The sequence below is a fragment of the Pleurodeles waltl genome, chromosome 2_1, assembly GCF_031143425.1.
Source record: "Pleurodeles waltl isolate 20211129_DDA chromosome 2_1, aPleWal1.hap1.20221129, whole genome shotgun sequence".
In the NCBI taxonomy this organism is placed as follows: domain Eukaryota; kingdom Metazoa; phylum Chordata; class Amphibia; order Caudata; family Salamandridae; genus Pleurodeles; species Pleurodeles waltl.
This window is the reverse complement of record NC_090438.1, coordinates 100,953,647-100,976,914: the sequence shown is the minus strand read 5'-3', so window position 1 is coordinate 100,976,914 and position 23,268 is coordinate 100,953,647. Positions and strand designations below refer to the sequence as shown.

The window sequence follows — 23,268 nt, the reverse complement described above, 5'->3', positions numbered from 1 at the left end:
AGAGAATTTTTTGCAATCAATCATATAAACTTGTGCCACCTAATTTAGGTATTTTAGAAAGAGAACCTTTTAAAAATAGTTAGCTGGATGACCAAAGGGATTTTCTGGGCGAGTAGCATTGTAGTCACTGACTCAGAAAAACAATGAATTGCCCTAAATAGTGTGAGAATTTCGGTGTATTATATGGTATTGCTGAGCAGCCTTATCGTTGAATACAGTGACAAAAACTGTCTTGTGTCCAGTCAGGCTCATTTAAACAACCTGAAGCTCAACCCTGGGTAGCTTTGGATTTCGAGCAGCAGGGCTTGTACACAGGAACTTAGCATAACACATTTAACAGTACCAAACGAAATAAGAAACCCACAAAATATGAAAGAAACACAACACCAATTTATAAAAATAGATTGCATTTTTATGGATTTTTAGAGTCCAAGATAAGCAAAATCCACCTGAGGGTTCCAGAGATATGATTTTATTTTAAATCTATTACCTTTTAGTCCATCTGCAAACAAGAATTGGTGAATCAAACGTTTGAAAGCTTTTCAAAGGTTTGTAAAAGTTAATTTGGCTACTAGAGCCTAGATTGGGTGACCAAAACAGGATGAAGGTCTGGAGGGCCAATGGCTTAGATTTGGACAGTTACCTGGCCACCAGGGGATCAGCCAACTGATCCTTGAAGTTACTGTTTTGGTCTGAGCCTGGGACAGGACTTTTCTCTTAGTCAGGAGTCATAGGCACGGTCCTAACTTTGCTTGCCCAAGGTGTAGAGGGAGCAGTCCAGCAGATAGGGAAGGATCTCTTTGTGTCCAGGGATAAGCTGTGCAGTCCTTCTTCAGTCCTTGTTCCAGTTCTGATATGATCTCAGGTTCAGAGTGCTGGGTGCCATATTTATCCCAGGAAAGTGCACTGAGGGGGCAATGCGGCACTGGCCAATGGGGCTATCAGGTCCCCTCCCTTCTAGTGATGACTTTCTGGCAATGTGTGGCACCTAACAATCCCTATTCTACCCACTCCCAAGATGTCCGCTCCCTTGTTCTTCTGTTATGATCTTGGTAGCCCACCCTAGAGATGTGGCTACCTGTGGGCTACACGCCCAGAGAGGGGAAATCAGTGCCCGGTTTGGGCACTGGTTTCCCCTCTCTGTCCCTGTCAGCAGCGTGTCTACCTGAACAAAGAGCAGCCCCTCAGAATTGGGATCACCATTTTACCACCAAAAGCGGCCTCCCCTTTGAAACTCGCCTTTTGGGCTAACACTGTAGGTGGCTTCTTGCAAAGGGGAGGTAACACCTCACCCTGCAGCAGACTGCTATTGTTCCTAAGCCTGGGAGTCATTCACACTACTAGGCGTGCAGAAAGCTGTCTGCTGGCCACTGCCGTGTGAGGCTACTGGACCAGCTGGGTCACAGAGTGCAACTTTCTAAAAGTTGCATTATTTTAATAGTGACATTACATTCGACCCGGGAATCAGGTCAGGTTTAACGCCACAATTAATTTGATATCTTAAAGTACCCAGTTAGGTAGTCCCATTCAGAAGTTAGCTGGGCTGGGGTGTCAGTAGGAAACCCTGGACTAGCTAATGGAGCTACAAACTTTCCCACAGCAAAACAACAATTTGCAGGTGTTGCTGCTAAGAAATATATTAAATGATATGTCCTACTTAATAATATACAGCTCCCTGCCATAGGGCTCTATAGGCCTTCCTTAGGGGGACTTGCATATAATGTTAAAGGAAGTGGTGGGAGTTTGCCATTTATTTGAATGGCAATGTCGAACTAGCAGTGTGGCTATTGCTCTTCCAGTCTGCAGTGACAGGCTGGGAGCCCTTTTGTACTTTGTCACGCACAGGGTGGCGCAATCAGTGCTGCAGCCCTGGGTGGAGTCTCTGCCTTCCATGTCCTGGGTACCATATACTAGAGACTTATAAGTAAGTCCTTGCCAACTGGGGATAGCCAATTTAATGTATACTTAGAACACAATACTGAGGTCTGGTTAGCAGGCTTCAGTGCACTCTCTGAGTTAAAGAAAAATGCAGGTGCATCAGTCCAAAAATGTGAGTGTGAACACGTAAAAAGAGGCATTTCCTTACAAATAGATTTATGGATAAAACACATGGTGAATTACAAGTTGGTTAAGCATACAGCATTGTTATTCACACTACTCAAACATGTTGTTTCTTGCAGGGCTATAGTTCCACTCCTTCCTTTAATTTTGGACTATTGGACAAGCGACATCTTTTTTGAAAAAATGCTCACTTTGTGAATTAGAATGGGTGAGATAACCTCGCTGCCAATAAGTCGGATATCTCGCTTTCGCATTGTTAGCATGACTTGTTTATTCAGACCTATCGTTTTCAATTCAATCCCAGGACTCCATGTACAACATTTTTAGGCTAAAAGCAAATCTACAATGTCCAGTATGCAAACTATGAAAACCAGCACTGGATAAGCAATACACGCCTTTATCTAAGCCTATTGAGTATTAAAAAAGCTATTTAAGGCTGCAAGACCCACATTGCAGTTTTGTAGTAAATGAAAACCTAGTACTGCAATTAAGACGTCCTTGTCGTATGGAGTTGTATGCTAATTTAGGCAACAGGCCTCGCTCCAGGGGTTTACGTGCTATCTGCATTCATTAGTTAAAGCAAATAACAAATGCACTGTCACAGCCAAAATATTCTGCCAGTTATCAATACTGTTTGCTTTTCAGAAAAAGATGACGTAGAAACTGTGTATGTTAAGACAAAAATCATCCATCTTGCAGCTTAAAAATAATGTTGTTTACAACTACCACATGAGAACCAAGACATTCCCGTTTACTCATTCCTTCAACAAACCATTGTAATATAAAACTGTAACCCAATTCCAACAGTTGAAGTGAATCAGGACCACAACTTCCAGAATGCACTTTTTTGCCTAATGACAGCTAGAACTATCTCCTGATGACGTGAGATTTTGTTATCAAATGAAAATGCTCTAAATTGCCTAACGTCGCCAAGCGAACTGAACCACTAATTAATTAAATGAAACGTAGTATTAAATAAAGCAGTAGGTGGCGCAATAGGCACACCAAGGCCGTACACACTGGCTCTCAAAGGCCAGTGAGTTTGAATGATGTGGTTCAGGCAGGCAAAAGTTTAGGTGTCACCAAGAACATATATCACAAATTGCTGTGGGCATTTTTTAAACTTGTACTGACACTGGTTCTAATACAGTGCACGACTCGATATTTTTAGATTAATGAGTTACTATATTTTGTGGGGTTTTCTATAAGGTACTCGACTTGAGAATTTTAGATGAACGAGTGATTGTTTTTGGCGTCTTTTTTGGTCTTTAGGTCATTTTAAAGAAGGCACTAGGAAAGGTCATTTGATGGCACAAAAATGTACAATACAGGGCGTGATTCAGAGGTTGGTGATAAGAAAATCTTGCAGTTTCTGGAGGCCTTTAACAAGGACATTCCCTCCACCAGACTAGTTTTATAATGGGGAAAAAAGTCAGTGTGTGGATTCTCCACACGTTAACATTTTGCGCTGGTTTATGTCACAAAGATACAAACTAGCCCAAAACATTTATTTTGAATTTACTTTCCACCGCAAAACTTGTTTTGCGTCGGGGGGCGTTTCCTGGGTGATACAAAGCCCTTTGATGTAAAGTCCTATCTACTAACAATAGTACAAAGGGTTTTGTGCCAAAAAATTACACATATTCAAGAGTGGTGTTAAATTGTCAAAATGCTTTTATTTCTCCAAATGTGTCGGTCTTTGCATTTGTGCTGCACTGTACAGCACACACTCAAAACAGGAACAATTTGAAAGTTTGCACAGGCATAGTACTTTGTTCTGGGAGGGTGCTTTTGCAGTGCAAAACCTATGCTAGACATCACGCACACATGCTTGCACTATAGTGCAAAGGTGTGAGTGTGGCGCTATACAGCCCAGTTGTGCACCAGCCCTGGGGAGAGAGCACGGCAGTGCCTTACCCTAGTAGATATGGCGCTTTCCTTTGTAAATCTACCCCTGAGTTTTTTTCCACAAGTTGAATAATTTTTCCAATGCCATCTAACTTGAAGCGGGCCACTAGTTGCCACGGCGTTGAATAGTAAGGCCAAGCGTTTATCCGAGCAGTCTTAAGATATTCACTAAACGATTCGATATGGCTTGATGTGCGCTCGGGCTGGGCAGTTTTATTATTTTATGTCTTCAACATTCATGAAATTTGCAATCTTCACATTGCACGAATTTTGCAAAAATTCCTGAGATTTTATGGATGTAAATTTTCATGTGCCGGAGGAAACTAAATCGAGCAGACAATGCACTCTTGGAAAATGAAAACTGCAAACGATTGGCATTTCCTCTTCGAACCAGCGTCCATCTGGTATCGTGCATGCTTTATGAATACGAGATATGCTTTCTTCTTTACATTTCTGGTAAATATCAGCAATCAGTTCCCGAAAACATTTATTTATTCCATAATTCCCTAACAATCAAAATCGCCTGCAGGATTCATCAATGTTGGATCCTTCCCAAGATAGCTACTGGGACAGCCTCCATCTTAGTCTGTTTAGTAGAATTCTGTTCCATTCTAGTCAGGCGATCAATGATCGAATTATGGGCCATAGGTACGAACACATTTTCCCATAGACACAGAATGGGTAAAACCCTTTGATACATCTGGCCCTATGTTTCTATTATCAACAACAGTGACCTCAAGGAGCTATCCCGGCACTAGCAGCAGAGCATAACAAACAACTACACAATGTATTCTAGGTCTGCCTCAGTAAGTGACTCACATTTGGTAAAATGTATCCAGGACAACCACTGCAACATATGATGCAGATTGAGAGGCCAGAGCGGAGGCGGAGACACACCCCGTTGACCATATCCTTGGCACCTGCATTGGCTCTTCCATAAGAGACTGGTGATGATGTCTGCAACTTCTTGGCTGTCACTGCAACAATAGGTCTGGGCAATCACGGGCACAGATGATCAGAAGCACCATAGATTGGTCGGGTGACCGGGACCCTGAGCCAACTGGTACACAGGTGGGGGATGGGGAGGCTAAACTCCTGCTCTTTGATCAAAAGGAAAGCCTAAAAAGAGTTGATAGTAAACTGCACACAGGAACAAATAGGCTTGATTACTTGACTGAATGCCCAGACAGAGCAGGCCCACCACTTGTAGGTGTTGAAACCTGTAACTGAAGGACAACCAAATCTAATCATTGCCTGTATACTGCAGCTATTGGTATAAGGATACTCGTTTGCACGTTGCAAGAGGGAGAGAACCCAAGTGATATCCGGGTTTTAACATCACCGTGCATTTTCAGGTCACCACAATTAAATCAAATCAAATCATTAACATTTATAAAGCGCACTACTCACCCATGCAGGTCTCAAGGCGCTAGGGGGAAGGGGGTTACTGCTGCTCGAAGAGCCAGGTCTTGAGGAGTCTCCGGAATACGGAGTGGTCCTGGGTGGTCCTGAGGCTGGTGGGGAGGGTGTTCCATGTCTTGGCCGCCAGGTAGGAGAAGGACCTCCCACCCGCTGTGGAGCGACGGATGCGAGGGACGGTGGCGAGAGCGAGGCTGGTGGAGCGGAGAAGACGGGTGGGGGCGTAGAACCTGAGGCAGCGGTTGAGGTGTTCTGGTCCCTTGTTGTGGAGGGCTTTGTGTGCATGGGTGAGGAGTCGGAAGGTGATCCTTTTGCTGACAGGAAGCCAATGCAGGTGTCTCAGGTGGGCGGAGATGTGGCTGTTGCGGGGTATGTCGAGGATGAGGCGAGCGGAGGCGTTTTGAATATTTTGCAGACGTTTCTGGAGTTTTGCGGTGGTCCCAGCATAAAGGGTGTTGCCGTAGTCCAGGCGGCTGGTGACGAGGGCGTGGGGTCACGGTCTTTCTGGTATCGGCGGGGATCCAGCGGAAGATCTTACGGAGCATGCGGAGGGTGAGGAAGCATGAGGAGGACACGGCGTTGACTTGTTTGGACATGGTGAGAAGAGGGTCCAAGATGAAGCCGAGGTCGCAAGCGTGGTCTGAGGGGGTCGGTGTGGTGCCAAGGGCCGTGGGCCACCAGGAGTCGTCCCATGCGGTCGGGGTGTTGCCAAGGATGAGGACTTCCGTTTTGTCTGAGTTTAGTTTTAGACGGCTGAGCCTCATCCAATCTGCGACATCCTTCATACCATCTTGCAGGTTGGTCTTTGCGCTGGCGGGGTCCTTGGTGAGGGAGAGTATAAGTTGAGTGTCGTCGGCGTAGGAGGTGATGATGATGCTGTGCTTGCGTACGATGTCGGCGAGGGGGCTCATGTAGACATTGAAGAGTGTCGGGCTGAGCGAGGAGCCTTGAGGGACGCCGCAGATGATCTCGGTGGGGTCTGAGCGAAAAGGTGGGAGGTAGACTCTTTGAGAGCGGTTGGAGAGGAAGGAGGCGATCCAGTCCAGGGCCTGGCCTTGGATGCCGGTGGAGCGGAGGCGGGTTATTAGGGTGCGGTGACAGACGGTGTCGAAGGCAGCCGAGAGGTCGAGGAGGATGAGGGCGACTGTTTCACCGTTGTCCATCAGGGTTCTGATGTCGTCTGTGACTGAGATGAGGGCGGTTTCAGTGCTGTGGTTGGCTCGGAATCCGGATTGTGAGGGGTCGAGAAGGTTGTTGTCTTCAAGGAAGTTGGTAAGCTGCTTGTTGACGGTCTTCTCTATGACTTTGGCAGGGAAGGGGAGGAGCGAGATGGGGCGGAAGTTCTTCAGGTCGCTTGGGTCAGCCGTAGGTTTCTTTAGTAGGGCGTTGACTTCGGCGTGTTTCCAGCTTTCGGGGAAGGTAGCAGACGAAAAAGAGGAGTTGATGATGGTCTGGAGGGGCGGGCGATGATGTCGTCGGCTTTGTTGAAGATGAAGTGTGGGCAGGGGTCCGAGGGGGCGCCGGAGTGGATTGAGTTCATGGTGGTTTTGGTTTCTTCTGTATTGATGTGGGTCCAGGCGTTGAGGGTGATGGCTGGGGGTGTGGGTTCAGTGTTGGTCGGCTGGGTCTGGTGTCCGAAGCTGTCGTGAAGGTCGGTAATCTTACGATGGAAGAAGGTCGCGAGGGAGTTGCACAGGTCTTGTGAGGGCGTGATGGCGTTGGCGTTGGAGAACTCTTTTACAATGCTGAAGAGTTCTCTGCTGTTGTGGCTGTTTTTGTCCAGTCTATCAGTGAAGAAATTCCTTTTGGCTGCGCGGATCAGGTGGTGGTGTTCGCGGGTGGCGTTCTTGAGGGCGGTCATGTTGTCAGCGGTGTGGTCCTTACGCCAGGCTTTCTCGAGGGCGCGACAGGTTTTCTTAGATTCTTTAAGGGTGTCAGAGAACCAGAGAGGTTTTTTGGTGTTGGCCTGTCTTGAAAGGCGTCTGAGGGGAGCAAGGTTGTCTGCGCAGTTGGTGATCCAGTTCGTGAGGCTGAGGGCTGCGTCGTTGGGGTCGGTGGTGAAGGTAGGTTGGTTGTCGATGAGCGTGGAGAAAAGCTGTTCTTCGGGGATTTTGTTCCACTGTCGACGAGGGGTGGGTTGAGTGCGGAGGTGGCGGGTCTCACGTCGGAAGATGAAGTGGACACAGCTGTGGTCGGTCCAGTGTAGAGCGGAGGCGTGGCTGAAGGAAACGTGTTTGCTGGCGGAGAAGATGGGGTCAAGCGTGTGTCCGGCGATGTGGGTGGGGGTGTTCACCAGTGCAATGGTGTAAGATGCCAGGTGAAAGTTCATGGAAACCAAAGAGCCCCCCGAAGGGTATTAGATATGCTTCACAGTACCCAGCCAAATTGTATGCTGAGTCTAGAAGAAAGCTGAGGTTCTTCAAGGACCATAAACCGGCGCTAAAATTTGCAAAAAAGTGTCTGGTAGGGAGCTGAAATGACCCAACAGAACTTCACTACAGTGATGAATTGATTCACCAAAATGCGGTGAGCAATGCGGGGGGATGCGTATTTTGCATTGCAAGGGGCAGACACTGGACAGTACGCTACACCCCAGCTATCCAGGTAAAGATGACCACACTTGCTATTGAACCCTACCTCGAAGTTTGCTTGCCATGGAGGACAGTTTGAGCAAACCTTGGAGTAGCATCCCACAGGGATGAAGTTGTATTCAACGCTCATTTGTGTGTAACACAATAAGTTGTTGGTTCTAATTTTGGTCTTTGTTGGCTCTTAGAGATATATTTACTCACAGTTGGGGTTATCTGTGTGGTGGGATGCTGAAAGTAGGAAATATCAGTATGGAGAGGGATAGAAGCAAAAGTGCAGGGTTAAGGGGGTTCAAACACATTTCACACTGTTGTTTGCAAAGCAAATCATTTGTTGGCACATTAACATGTTGCACCATACTTACAGACATTCAGGATCACTAAAACAGGTAGTTGAGGACGTTGTAACTTGTGTTTCTGTCAACTTGCTGCCATCCAGTTTTACTTCTGCCACTCTGTCCTTAGAGCCATTTTGTTGGATTGGTTGCTCCAAGTCTGTTTCTTGTGGTGTAACAGCAGCTTTGAGGAGAACAGTGACCTCAGTGAGGCATCTCTCCATCTAGATACCATCTTGCATTGGCTTACTGTCTGGGCCTTGGAGAGTGCGTTGTCAGTTGACAGTTCTCCATAAGTATTTTCACTATTACTGCAGCTTTACTCTGTGGTCTGGTATTAAATTCCCTATAGATCTACGGGACCAGGAGCTACCACTTTGCTGTGACTTCTTGTCGATGTTATGTTGTTCAAAGTTTGATGTGTTTCATCTCTGCTTGACAACAATAGTTGACTTTTAATCTCCATGAGCTGGATGTGTGTCAGTGGGTGCTTGTGCCCTAACATTGTCTATGTGCTTCCTGGCCTTTGGCACCTATTTGGTGGTAGACACTCTCAGTGAGTGAAGGCAGATGGGGTGGTGTGGAGAGTCCCCCCGTTACTCATTTTTAGCGAATGGATAGGTGCATGTGAGCTTACTGAGTTTATTAAATAATAGGCACTTTTTGGTGTTATATCTGACATTTTGTGCATTTGAGTCTGTGGAATAAGCAGCTACTTAAATCCCACAGAATTTGCAGTGACAATACACCACCATTGTGTCTCTACTTTATGTTGTTCAGTCCTTCTTCTCCCATGGTAAGGGGTGGTTGTCAACATTATTCTGTACACTTATCATGGGGCTTTTAACCATTTGCTTCATCATATGTTAAGGACATAACAATTGGCAGTGTGTTCTGCTGTTGCTGGCCACTTGCCCTCCTTAAGGAGGGTTAATTTGGGGGCTTTAACTAATGCCTTGGTCTCCTGATGCTATACGGTTAGGTTATCACTCCTACTTTCCTAATACGCTGAAGGTCCCATTTTAGCATTCCTTCTGTACCTTATCTTGGTTATTTATTTACTTGCTCACTACACAAATACATGCTGGGTAATCCTGGAGCCAAATAGCTGGAAAAGGTAGCAAACGCAAGGGACTATGAAAATATCTGGGATATGAGTGTTTTCGGGAACTTAGGGTGATTAGTCATAAAGAACAAAGGACATGGTGAAGTTTTCTTCCTTTAGCAACATGGTAAGACAAAGACAAGCTGCCCAACTGCACTTTGTGAATCCTGAATATGTTCAAATGTGTGGCAGAAAAAGATCTTAGGTTGCCAGCAGGTTGAGTAAATAAGAACATTGGCCTAATGAATTCAGGGCTCTGTCCAAACACTGCTTTGTAGCAAATACTCAGGCTCTTAACAGTAGACCTCTAGGATACTGGTAGCTTGTGTGGTTCTCTAAGAAGAGGACACACTGAAGATCAACAGGGGAGACCAAGTAGACATTGCACAGCTGCATTGTGAGTGAACTGAAGCCACTGCAGTTGACACAGGGCAAGTGAGGAGGGTCTGGATTAAGGGATATTGCAGTAGTTGAGGTATGAATATGCAACATCTTATATTTCAGTGAGAGGGGAGGTACCGTCTTCTTGAGTACCATCTAGCAGAAGAAACAGGAAGATGAATGGAATATCTGTCTCTTTTCCTGCTGTTACCCATGTTTCCCTTCCTTTAAGGAGCCTAATGATGCTTTTATACTATTTTGTTTTAACCGTGCATCAGTTGGGATGCAGTGTCCATGGCTGAGATATTTGCATTAAAGGACCCTGCTTCATCTTTGCTAAATTGCATTGGTGTGCTGATTGGAACTACTTTGTTACTTTGTTGATGAGATGTAAAAGGCAAGCTTGTCGCACACCTCAACACAGAGGGATGATGTTTGGCAGATCAAGGAAGCTATGTGTGGACCATTTGAAATGAAGTAAGTTCACTGTTAAAGAGGAGCTGGTAAATGAAAGCTGTATCGTCCTATGTTGAGCTCATTTAGGGTAATGGTCACTCTTTGAGCTGACAGCGGTGAGGGAAAAGAGGTACAAATACTTGTTGTAATAGCACATTGTGCAGTGGAACACATCTGCTGTTCACAGTAGGAAATACTAGCCCAAACATTCAATGATACAAGATGCCTATGGATATCAGCAGTGTGCTCAACCGAATGTAAAAATAGATGTTCAACGATGCTATGACAGCCATATTGTGAGTTCACCTAACCTAGCATAAGGGAAACAAGTAACCTTGCAGTGGCAGACATATTTTGAGTTCGGATTGCACAGAAGGAACTTCGATACTGAATGCAACTTTCATTTTAAAACTCTGTCATGTGCGCATTGAAGTCTTTGCCCACCAACTTACATTGCCAGTGACAGGCACAGCATAGTGAAAGGAACTAAGGGCCAGATGTAGGACGCCGTTTGCATGGTGCAAACTGCGAAAATCGCAGTTTGCACCATGCAAACGGCCTAACGCGATGCACATTCACAAATTGCGAGTCGGTACCGACTCGCAATTTGTGAATGCGACTCGCAAATAGGAAAGGGTGTCCCCTTCCTATTTGCGACTCACATCGCAATTCAGAATTGCTTTGTGACTGCGAATGCGGCCGCAAAGCAACTCGCAGTTACCACCAGTGTCACACTGGTGGTAACTCATTCGCATGTGAATGTTGCCCCGATTGTTTTTTCAGAGCAGGCAGTGGTTTCGGTATTTTTTTCATTTTGCAACTCGTTTTCCTTTAAGGAAAACGGGTTGCAAAATGAAAGAAAAAAACTGCTTTATTTAAAAAGCAGTCACAGACATGGAGGTCTGCTGACTTCAGCAGGCCACCATCTCTGTGAGTGCAGGGACTCGCTAGGGGGTCGCAAAATGCGACCCACCTCATTAATATTGATGAGGTGGATCTTTGCGACCCCATAGCGAGTCGCAGACGGTGTCTGAGACACCGATTCCAAGTCGCAATCTCGGAGTTTGCTACATGTGGCCCTAAAGCTCTAAGATAACTGTGCATTATATGAGGTCTTCGTCTTCCAAACTTTACTGCCGTTGACAGGTGCACCACGGCAAGTTTACGGCATGCAACATACGGTGACCAACACCACATTTTGAGGTAAAATTCTTTGTGCGCATTGCGGGAGATATTGCCTGTTTACCGGTGACGTGCACACAGGTTGTAGCCTGCTTCGTAGCATGAGAGGCAGATCGTACTTTACTTAAATCCCATCTTGCCTCACGTCCAGTTCTCTTTCATTAATGAAATGTGCAAGTTCAGACATAGCATAGAAATACTTCGTCAGTCGGAAGCTTGTTGCCTATGGTGACAGGCCCACCGTTTCCCATAACATGCTGTTTTCATCAAGTTTATGGTTCGACAAGAATTCTTTGTAGTTGGGAGTAATTTTGTATTAGGTTAGCAAAAGTCAAGATAAATAGCACACGTTATTACAGGCCAATAAGTATGTAAAAGTTTAAACCTCCTCCTAAACAGCCTTGAGAATCTGGTTATAAAGTGGAATAAATGGAAAAAAATCCTTATCAATTATGCAAGTGCATACAGAGCAAACTTAAGTGCAGAACACAAATACTCTGTTTTATTGCATTGTGTGGTAGGGGAAGGACAAGAAGATCTAGAAACTTTACCCGATTTGGGTGCTAAGGAACAGAGATTTTTGGTTTGAGAGAACAAGGTAAAGATGAATCCATAGAAGACTATGGCCCTGGTTATGAGTATGGTATTTCAAGGACCGTCGTACCCGCGGTGGCAGTTGGACCTCCGCATCCTTGGCGGTCTGACCACCACATTAGTATGCTGGCAGTCAGACTCCCACAAGACCACTGCCACCGCTAGGATCATGGATCTCGATGCATTCGTGGCGTTGCAAGTCGTGGACAAGCATGGCGGTTCCGATGTTGGCACCGCCGTGCTGATCATGACTTGCCTTTCCACTGGCCTTTCCATGGCGTGGACTCCGGAGGAAAGGCAGAGACGGGGCCACAGGAGGGGCCCTGTCAGCACACTCAGAATGCGCACGGCAGCACAGTCAGTGCAGCTGGCGTTGGCCTCAGCTCTCTTTTAGTGCTGAAGCCAATGCCTCCTCACTGACTGTCCCGCCAGCCCCATGGGACCATCATGATACGTTGTCTGGAGGTTGCCGGCTTGACAGTCCGACGGTCGGACCGCCAAACTCCTAATCAGGCCCTATATTCCTATTTCTGTAAATTCAGTGGAGTTATTGAAGAAAAAAATAAGAGTAGTTGATGCTTAAGTATTGTAGTTGCAGAATAAGCGAGGAACTATGGCAAAAAGGTTAACCTTCTCTTGAAGTGATAACCATAGCTAAAAGGGTAGAACACATGATGAAGTGTGTGCATGAGCTAAGTAGTAAAAAAACAAAGAAATAACTCATCAAGAGAGATGGATGACATAAAACAAAAGGAGAATTTCGAGGCAAGTAAGATCAACTTTTCAGGGGAGTGTTTTCAGTGTAGAAGATTTGGTCACAAAGCTAATGCAAGCAGCTGTCTGGCTTTGTACGTGTACTGTAATGCCCGTGGCAAAAAGGTCAGTTTAATAAATGTTGCTCAAGTAAAACTAAGAACAGAATAGGAAAGTGGAGAAAGTTTCAAATAAGAGTAAATTTCAAACTAAGAGTATGAGTAAGAGTATGAGTAAGAAACTGAGAATGCAGAAAACATACCCCCAAGTAATTTTGTAAGAAGAGATTACATGAGGTTTGATTCTTGCTCTCATTAATGCTAGTCTTGAAATCTGCATTTAAGAAAGATTTTGGAAGTAGTGTTAAGGTAGGTGCCATTAAGTGCACCTAGTGGATATGGAGGAATGCTCATAAAATGGTGGGTTACTTCAAGGCTTGTTTGGAGTTTGGTAGGTCACATCAAAGACTACTAGATGTCACATTACCTCTTAACACCAATCCACAAATACAGGTTCAGAAAGTTGACCAACAGGTAATTGATTTGGGGACTAAGTTTAAAAACTTTTCTGTGGATGGTTTAGGTTGTCTGGTATGTTACAAGCACAGGATTAGGCTGAAAAAGAAGGCAGTACTAGTGGTTCCCAAAGTAAGGTGCATTCTGTTAAGCATACAAGACTGTGTAAGTCACTAACTGCAAAGGTAAATTTACATGGGTGTGATTAAGCCTGTGGAAGCAACTAAACAATTAGGGCCCATAGCTGTACCACAGAAAGCGATTCATAATATATCTCTGTATTGATCGGAGAGTCCTCAACTGGGAGGTGACTGTAGACAGATTTCCCTTGCCCAGTACTGATGCAATAGTGACCACTCTGGCAGGGGTAGAATACTACATGACCTTTGACCTACCCTCAGCTTGTCATTAAGTTGAACTAGACAGATTTTCTCTCAAGCTAACAGTGTTCACTACACCCATGGGGGCCTATACGTTCAAAAGAATGCTGTTTTTGCTTACTTTTGCCATTTCTCTTTTCCAGCAAGTCATGACTAAACCTTTCCACAAGATACCAGGAGTTTGGTGTAATCAGGAAAATCTTTTGATTTTTGGCAGTGCTATGAGGGAACATGATGAGAGGGTATGGTTGATGGACGCGGAGTTAATACTTAAGATGTGTGTAAGAGACATATATGTTTGGGGTATAAGAGGAAAATTATCTAGGTCACCAAATATCTGATACAGGTGTCAAACCCAAGAAAGATTTGGCAGATGCCATACAGGCATAAAAAATCCTAGTATCAAAGAGGAGCTGGTGCTCTTTTTGCACATGGATTCATCAAGGAGTATGTAGATTAATCAGTTTATCTAAGGCCTCTGCCAAGCAAATGAGCAGAGTTCCTGTGATGCAAATAATGTCAAGAAGAATTTAACATGTTCAAAGAAGATTGGAAGTATGCTCTTAGTTTACAGGCATTTGTATTAGGTGATGAGACTGTAACTGTCACAGACATCAGTTCAGGAGGCCTAGTACCTGTGTCATTACAAAGAAGGCAAAGAGGAGAACATTTGATCGCTTGTGCACTGCGTTGTCTAAAAGGACCAGAGTAGATCTACTCCATGATTGAGGGAGAAGCACTGGCTATTTTAGGGCAACAAAGAAGTACAGGAATGTAGTGCAGGGAGTGTTGTGTCCGGGATGGATGTCTTAGGGAAAAGAAGTGGAATTCAGGGGTGTTGCCGAATGGCCTGCAAGATAATTGGAACTCCAGGTAAAGAGAAAAGATTATTTTGACCACAAAGAAGAGGTTGAAAGTTCTTCATATCAATGTCGGCAACTGCATGAAGATTAAGGTGCTGATGGTGTGTTTAAGATGGTCACAGAGGTCCTGAAAGTTGTGAAGATATTCTAAAATGCTGTTAAAAGTGATATTGAGAGAATCTGGAATGTGAGTTGGGTAGTAGTTTTAAAGACCAATTATTCATGAGTCACTAGAAAATTAAAAGGCCAATAAAGTATAGGATGTCAGGACGTGATAAACCAATTTTGACAAGCCATCTCTAAGCTAAGTAATGGGTATATTGTAGTCCTATTTATGCAGTTATTCACAGATGTTTTATGCTGGTACTGTATTTAAAGGAGGGAGAAGTGTGTATCTCTTGTTTCCTGCAGTAACCCATGCCTCCCTTCCTGCATAGATCTTAGCGAGGTGTTCAGAATGTTTGGTTTTAACTGTGTTTCTGTTGGGATACTCTGTTCACGGCTGAGCTGTTCACATTACAATATCCCCTTTAACTTTGCCAAGTTAATTTTCTGTGCCGGAACCGCTTTGTTACAATGTGACCTTTGAGACTGAGTAGAACAGGTGACGTCCAGATTGAACATGAACCCTATATTGCACAGAGCAGAGAACGACTCAGGACAAAAAAGGAGCCTAAGAGGCAACCGGCTGGTCGGCCACCAATGGTCATAACTTGATTTGTGTGTAATTTGAGGTTGAGGGAGGCAGAACTCCTCCACTTGGCCACCATGGACAGGCACTGAGCTGGTTGTGAGTTAGCATGCAAACCTAAAATGATTTGGCTATAGTTGGCATTTCTAATAAGAAAACAAATAATAAGATCTAATAAGTTTCGCGAGTGGAACCACACAATGACTGAACAATGTGGAACTTAAAGAAGAATGCTGATTAATGGTTTGAAGGAAGGTTGATATGGTGGAAGGACAGCAGCTGTCTTGTGTTCCTTCAAGTAGGATGTGAGCTAGCCTACAGATTTATCGTTGATGCCCGCTTGGTGCATCCTCGTAACGCATAAGTGACAGTATCAACGACAACTGAGAGGTCCAGAAGGATGGGTGCCTCTCTGCCGATTTGAACCTAAAAGAGCTTAGGATGGGTCATAATGGATAGTAATAGAAGTCCAGCACAACAATAAACATGGAAGCCCGCTTGAGCGCTGTCCAGAAGGTTATTTTTTACTGATAATGCCAGAGACCTGGTGATTCACCTCCCTTTCTAACACTTTAGAAACATAAGGTAGCAAGGATTGTTGGGTTGGGTTGGGTTAGGTGAAAGATTTTTAACAGAGATACTAGTAAAGCTGGTTCCCAGTTAGACAGAACCCAACAGAGTCAAAAGAAAAGTTAACGAGGTTGCATAATGCAGGAGCACATGTCTCTCTGGCACTTTATACGATCTAAGAGTTTCTACCGTGAGATGTATGAATCTTGGGGGAAAGGATTGAGTTTTAGGCATGGGTAGTGCACCATTGTGTGTATGGTGCATTAATCCCGATGATCATGAATGTGCCACCCTCTAGCTTCTTGAGTCAATATTTGGTTGAATGTATTTCACCTCGTTAGGTTTTGCACCTCTTTCTATATTGTTTCATGTCCAGATCGCTTGCCTGGATCATAGCTGTACCATTTGTCATAAATAGCGATAAAGCATTCCTTTGGTTGGTCATGTTTCCCATCACATCTCATGTACATCCTCCTCGTATGTATTGGGCGGTGGCTTCCAGATAAGCTTTACATATTATGTCAAGAAAGGCAAGTGATTTAATACTGTAAATATTTAAGGCTGTTGTAGATGTCTACAAAGAACACAAAAGAAGGAAGACTTGCAGTGCAAAGTCATTAGTGGACCTAGTACAAATTGCAGCTCCTACTGGCTGCCTTGCTACTAATCACATCCGGCAACTATACATTTGTCACAGCTTTCCATTTACAGCTGACCAGACTGCCTTGCCTTAGTATATTTGGTAGTTATGTATCCCACCCTAGTTTTCCCTGTACTAGTTTAAGGCAGTAGAGACAGGCTTGTTGGTCCAAAGGGTGTCATGTGCACATTAGCATTTGTGATGTTGGGTAATGATTCTCTGACCACAACTGAATTTAATACGTGGTGTCTGTAAGTTTGTAATATAAGTGGTGTCTGTAAATTTGTTAGGTGTATTTGCTCTTTGCATGGTATGAGTTGCTTGTGGGACAGATTTCCTACCACAAGAGGCCTCTATCTAAATTACAGCAGAGCTTGAAGGGCTGCAGACCACAAGAGGTTATATTGACATTTTTGTTGGTTTAAACAGGTTGTTTGATCACAAGTGATTTTAATACATATGTATACATTTTTTTCACACAAGCAGAACGCCCAGATGAAGGAATAGAAGTGGATTTCAGCCTTATAATCGGTGAGTTCTGTATTCAGATGTCACCGACTATTAGGCTGCAAACTATGGCGAGTACACCTTGGCATTCCGTCCTTTGCAACTAGACAAAGTAAACAAACTATGTTATGTTAGCATACCCAGTGTACACAGTGCAAGACACCATATTGTGCTTTGTCTAAATGTTTGGTATGGATATTTCTACACCACTAAAGACAACACATTTCCATTCGGTATCTACAGATGCTTTAAAACAATATTATGAATGAGATATTATTGGTATCATGCACTTTCACAGCCTAAGGCATGCTGGTGTGGAATGGTTTAGTAGGCCCTCCTTCAGAGCTAGTGCTAGGTGTCTTGTTAAATGTGCAGGTAAGCCCTTTACCACACATGTATACACTTCTCCGATTTACAATAATGCATGCAGTTAGCACCAGCAGAGGGACTGTGCTATAAATGGGAACAAACCTGCAGAAAAAAAATTCTGCAAGTTATTCCTCATTGAAATTCCCACCAACATATGCTTGCCGGGTGTGGTAACACTAGCAGTGACTTGCAATATTACATCACACTTACTAAGAAACTCTAAATGAGGGCGTAGCTTTACCAAAGTCCAGTACAGAATGCAGGTACCTCATTGTGGGAGTCTTGTGTTACTTTGCCTTCCACCCTATCTTGAGATCAGTGGAAATATCTGTATGCAGACCAATCAGAATGTGCACAGATTTCTGAAACAAATGTAAAGCAGAGAAACATTGTAGCTAAATAAACAACATTCCTCAAAAGAAGAAAAAGGACAGGTGCAGGATCAGCTATGAAGCAAAAAGCTTAAACGTTGTCTACCTACCCCAACTCATACCAGAACCAGTCTGTAGTGCACCTTTAAAACATACCTCACAATAACCTCCTACACCTTCCTTGTGTGAGTGTAAAGCACAGCATTTGACTTTTGACATTGTTGACAGAAGGCAACAATGGGTAAAGTGTAATTTTGTATGTTCTGTAGTGCAAATAACATTTTTAAAATACATCAGAAGGAAATATCCTGCCATTGAAGATTTGTTTAGTTATAGGTTTCAAAGTTTCTAATTATGATTCTCTTTTTCCTTCAATAGTTTCACTGCAGGATATCAACATGAGGAAGGCGTTCAAAAGTTCCATGGTGCAAAATCAACAAGTGGTATCTAGGAACTCCATTCCAAACCCAGTGATGGAGATGTACCACAGAGGTGACAAACCACCTCCGCTCAACATTCTTACGCCTTACAGGTAGGAAACTGACAGATTAACTGACTTCGCCCCACTTTCAGAAGTAGTGACCATCTCTAAATCACATTCTGTAATCACCTTGTGCCTTCTGGATACTTTGCCAGCAAGAACAAGGCTGTCTTAATATAACAGTCATATAGGCAGCAACTGGTAAGAGACAACAAACTAGCTCTAAAAGCATCAAATATAGCATTATGAGCGGGGTATGTGAGGGTCCTACTCAAATGTCACTTAGCCTGGGGTGCCAAAATAAACCTCTAATTACAGCATTGAACCAAATTAATATGAACAATAGGGAAGGGGGAATATCATGGAATACTAAAATAATTTGGAAATGCTACACTTCATCAGCTCTGCCATAGGCCCTTCCTCGTGGAATTATTGCTGTCGAAAGTATCTCTTCCAATCATACTTGTCACTGAGAATGCACCATCTCCCAGCTCTGCTAAGCTCTGCCCATACTTTGACTCTGTCTCTCATCAAGCGTTGCCCTGGCAACCTCTAGTCTCCACAGTACAAATCATGTCACATGGAATCCTCGTGAACTTCAAGGTAGAGCACATATTGACTTGGCGCTGACCTGCCGCCTAAAAACAAAATTGGCCATTTGAGGAGGGGGGTGTGACTTTTAAGGGGTGAATCCTTGTGCCAAGAATTACCTAAAAGGCATTTCTGCCTCTCCACCTATCAACCTCACTTCCAAAAAAAAAAAAAGGTGGCTGAGTTTTCATACCTCTTAATGGACATCGGCTGCTCAGAGCCTCCAGGGATGATCTGGAAACAGACCGTGTGCAGCGGTTTCCAGCCCTTCTTCCCTGCCATCGTGTGATATTGGCTCCTCACCGGGAGACCGTGTGAAGGGGGCCGATATTGTGCTGCACAATGTGGCACCCTGTGAGTTGGCAGCTCTTTAGGTGTGAAATTACTCCTTTCTCATCCAATACCAAGAGCATGCCTGTCGCCTTCAATTTTAAATGCCGATTGTGCCTTTTGAATACAAATAATTTAACAAGGACTTAAATGAATGTAATGAGACACATATATATATATGTTCAGATGAGCATTTTTCATGATTTCAAAAATATAATTTATGAATCGCAGAATCGCATTTGTAAGATATTCACATTTAATCTACTATCCCAGAAACACACTGTAAATATTCAGACAAATTCTGACAGCTGTAACAAATTAACTAATGATTGAAATAAGTGTGTATTTCATGGTTGCTGCACTCTACCCCCTTAAAACATTTCCTGCCCTCAGAAACATATAACGAGCATGCATTGAAACAACGGCATTTCACCTCACGTACTGCAGTCCAATCAGTCCACCCACACACCCGTGGTTATTGTCTTTATTGGTATCTCACATTGCAGTGACAGGTTTTCGTTCCATCACTGTCCTTCTCGGGAATTCATGAACACACCTTCAGAATGAGTGTCCCTTGGGCAAGCTGGTTAGGATGTAAACATGTCAGCCTCCATTGGGGCCTACCCTCCTGTGGTATCTAAGGTCTGCTATGGAGCTGATGCTGCAGGTGCTGGGAGTGTCAATGTCTGTGGTTGGTCATTTACCTTCAAAATCTTCTGGTCAGACATTTTAGATTCGGATTCATCAGTGTCCCTTCACTTCTCTGTGTGAACTTCTTTTTCTCTACTTGGAAGTACATATTTTATCTTCTCAGATGCCTTTTTTATAGTTCTTGATTTTAGTTTAGAACTGTAACAGCTCCTTTTGTAGTTGTGAAGTACTTTGCAGTTGTCCTTCTCCTCCAGGCAGAAGTATGCAGAATTCTGCATCACTTTATATACAGGTAGGTTACATTTTACTTTTCAAAACAAGGTTCTGGAAACTATTTATTTCTATTTTGTTTTCTTGATGCCCCAAGTGACAAACAAGCACTGTGCTTCTTTTTGTCCTATTTGGACAATTCTTGCTTGGTTTAATTGGCATTCTTGTTTGAGGCTGCTATTGCAAAGTGAAACTCTTGTTCCAATTGTTGTCAGTTTCTGACCATATTTTAGAGTCTGTATACTCTCCATCGGTACCTGTTTCAAAACATTAATCAAGGATGAGAATAAGTTGAATAACACAATCATAAGATAATATATCCTTAAAGTCCTCCATAACAGGTTTACGGACCAATAAAGGACCGCTCCACAAGGGAGCAGCACAAGGGAGCTGGCCTTTTAATGGCCGGCATAGCCCCTAGTTGGCAGAATGTTCTAATTAGTTAAACAAAGGCCTCATCGAGCCTGAGAGGGTTGAAATCCCCTTGGGCTCGTGAGTCCTTTGTTCACAGCAAAAGCTGTGAAAGACAAATATTGGAATGATGGAGCTCTGGGCTTTTACCAGCCTTGAGAAGCCCACAGCTACTCCATTGTCTTCAATGGAACCCTCAACATTCCAATATTCTATTAGGCTGAATAACTTCTACATGTTATACAATATGTGCATTTACAAGCGTGCACCATTTCTCTACATTTTGGCTCCATTTCTGCTTCTGTTTCTCCTGTAGATTGCCTCGCATAACAAGTTTGACTGAAATGTTCTACTGGAGCATCTCCTTGGTGATGATGATAGCTGGTTTTAATCTTCTTAATGCTTGATAGTTTTAGCATTTGTTTTACTAGTTTTAATTCCAGCTCTACCCCTTGATTAAAGCGTATTCTTTTTTTGTATTTATTTTTATTATGCTTGGGATACAGCTTGCACATATCTCAAGTAATCAGTATTGAAAACAAAGAAGAAAAAAACATAACTCCATTTGCAGTAATACAGTTTTTAAATACATTTATACCAACAGGGGTCGGACTGTTTACTTATGCTATTGTGCTTTACAACATTAAGTTGACAACATAAAAAGGTTTAAATTGTGCACCTTTTCTCTCCTAAGAGGATGGATTTGCAAGGCCCTGTGAGGGTGAAGGTTTAACCATTTGCCCTACACTTCTAGAGATCAGAGCAAAAATCTGTTCCCAATATTCGCTCTCCGCCTCACACGAACTAAAGATGTGTTCCCAATCCCCTCGTTTATCATCTAGGGCAGTGAATCCCAACCTTTTTATCGCCGCGGACCGGTAAATGTTTGATAATTTTGCCGTGGCCCGCTTGTTTTGATTTAATAATTTTAATTTAATTGTATTTAAACATGCCTTCAAGATTTGAAGACCTCGGGCGGCCCTGTGCCGATTGATCCGCAGACCGATGAGGTTTGGGGAACACTGATCTAGGGCATTTCCTGCTGGCCGACCGAAACCTTTTAGTAGGTATAGTAGCTGAAATACCTCTGTCAAATATCCCTGTCTCCATTTAGCACCAATCTCCTCAGTAGCTTTGGTGTGATCTTAGCGAAGTTCCTTGTACCAAAACCTTAGAGAACCATTAACCTTATCTACTGCGTACAATTTCTTGACTAACATCACTGATTGGTTTATATCTACTGAGGTTAAATTACTGAGGACATAAAGAATCTGTTTGTGTTAACAGCTATAAATGGCTCCATACTGAAGGTCGGTCGGGCATATTTCCTCATAAAAAAAACCTCCTACTTTACTGCACTTGATGATCCACCATCTATTGATGATGCCCGCAGAGTGACAGGGAGATAGATGCTTACTTTTATCCAAGGTGTTTCAGCATCAATAGCTGGAATATTGTACTTCTGGAATACCAGGTGCCGAGCCCCCTCTAGCAGTTGCGGGGACTTATATTTCAGTTTTTCTGTACTCTTAGCTCCTTAATAGCCCCAGATAAATTGCCAATACCATAATTATTTATTGCCCAATAATACAACCTAAAATTTGGGAGTGCTAGACTACCCTTGGATTTTGGTAGCTATAAAAAATTTAAACTAGCGCAGGGTGTCTTATTGTCCCATATAAATTAAGTTATTATGCTATCTAATTTAATTTAAAAAACATCAGGTTTACAGGGAGCATTTAAAAAAAACAGAAATAGGGATAATAAGAGAAAGTTTAATAAGAGAAATTCAACCTAGAATGGAAAGGGAAAGAGATATCCAGACTACAAAAAGAAACATTACAACCCTGGAGGTCATGAGACTGCCAGGGCCGCGGTGAAGGTCAGACCGCCTCCAAAGCAGGGGTCCAGCCTCCATATTATAACCGTGGCAGAGCCACCCCGGTCGGACTGCCGACACCGCTAGGTTGCCGTCAGCCACCACCCTAGCGCTGCCAACCGCCTCAATCCGCCAGGGCAGCGCTGCTTGCAGTACTGCCCCGGGAATTACGAGTCCCCTTTCCACCAGCACTTGACATGGACAGTGCAGGATCCCCCATGAACAGTTCCGTTGTGCTTTTCATTACCCGAATTACCGCCACATTTCCGCCGGCTCAATTATGAGCCGGCGTCAATGTTAAGGCCCAGCAGGCAACTCTTAATAGGGCCGGCGGGTGGAAGACTGGCGTGGCGGTCTTCCGTGCGATTGACTTTGGCATGAGGGCCTGAATATTTAATAAAAGTGAAATGAAAGTTCAACAATAGGAGTCAAAATTAGGTCTGTGTAATAAAATCCTAAATACCTTTTCGGGTTTCGATCATAGTTAGCCCTAGGTTTGGGTGGTAAGATATCAGGAGTGGTATTAAACAGAAGCAACACAGTTTTAGATTGATTGATATAGAAGATCCCCCTGCTCCCCTCCCCCAATTTTACTGTATCTCTGTATAGATTGCAATGCAGTCTCAGTGTTACAACCATTAGGGAGTTAAAAAAGAGCAAGATCATCATTAAATAATTTTAATTTGATTCTGCCTGCTATAGGGGACATAATTCCCTTGTGAGAGCAAATAGATTGGGCTAAAAGTTCGATGAATAAAGTAAACAGAATAGTGGATAGGGGACGAGTGCCTCTGCTGGGAAACCCGGTGCTAGCATACATATTGTTTATAATAACTGGGGCCAAAGAGTTTAAAAAAAGACAGGCAATTAGCCTCATGAGTACTGATGGAAGCATAAATCCTTCCAGAATCCTGAATAAAAAGTCGCAGCCCCCGCAGTCAAACTCCTTTTCTGCGCCAACAAAACC

General features: G+C 43.6%; 1 protein-coding gene across 3 annotated transcripts in view; it reads left to right on the top strand.

Annotated features, from left to right (window-relative positions):
* The window catches only part of LOC138261655 (actin-binding protein WASF3-like), a 288,156-nt gene that overhangs the window by 187,345 nt on the left and 77,543 nt on the right, over positions 1–23,268 (top strand). For all 3 annotated transcript variants that reach the window (XM_069210859.1, XM_069210869.1, XM_069210847.1), the window contains exon 4: positions 18,067–18,220. In XM_069210859.1, the coding sequence (XP_069066960.1) occupies positions 18,067–18,220 (154 nt within the window). The remainder of the gene's footprint in view (positions 1–18,066; positions 18,221–23,268) is intronic.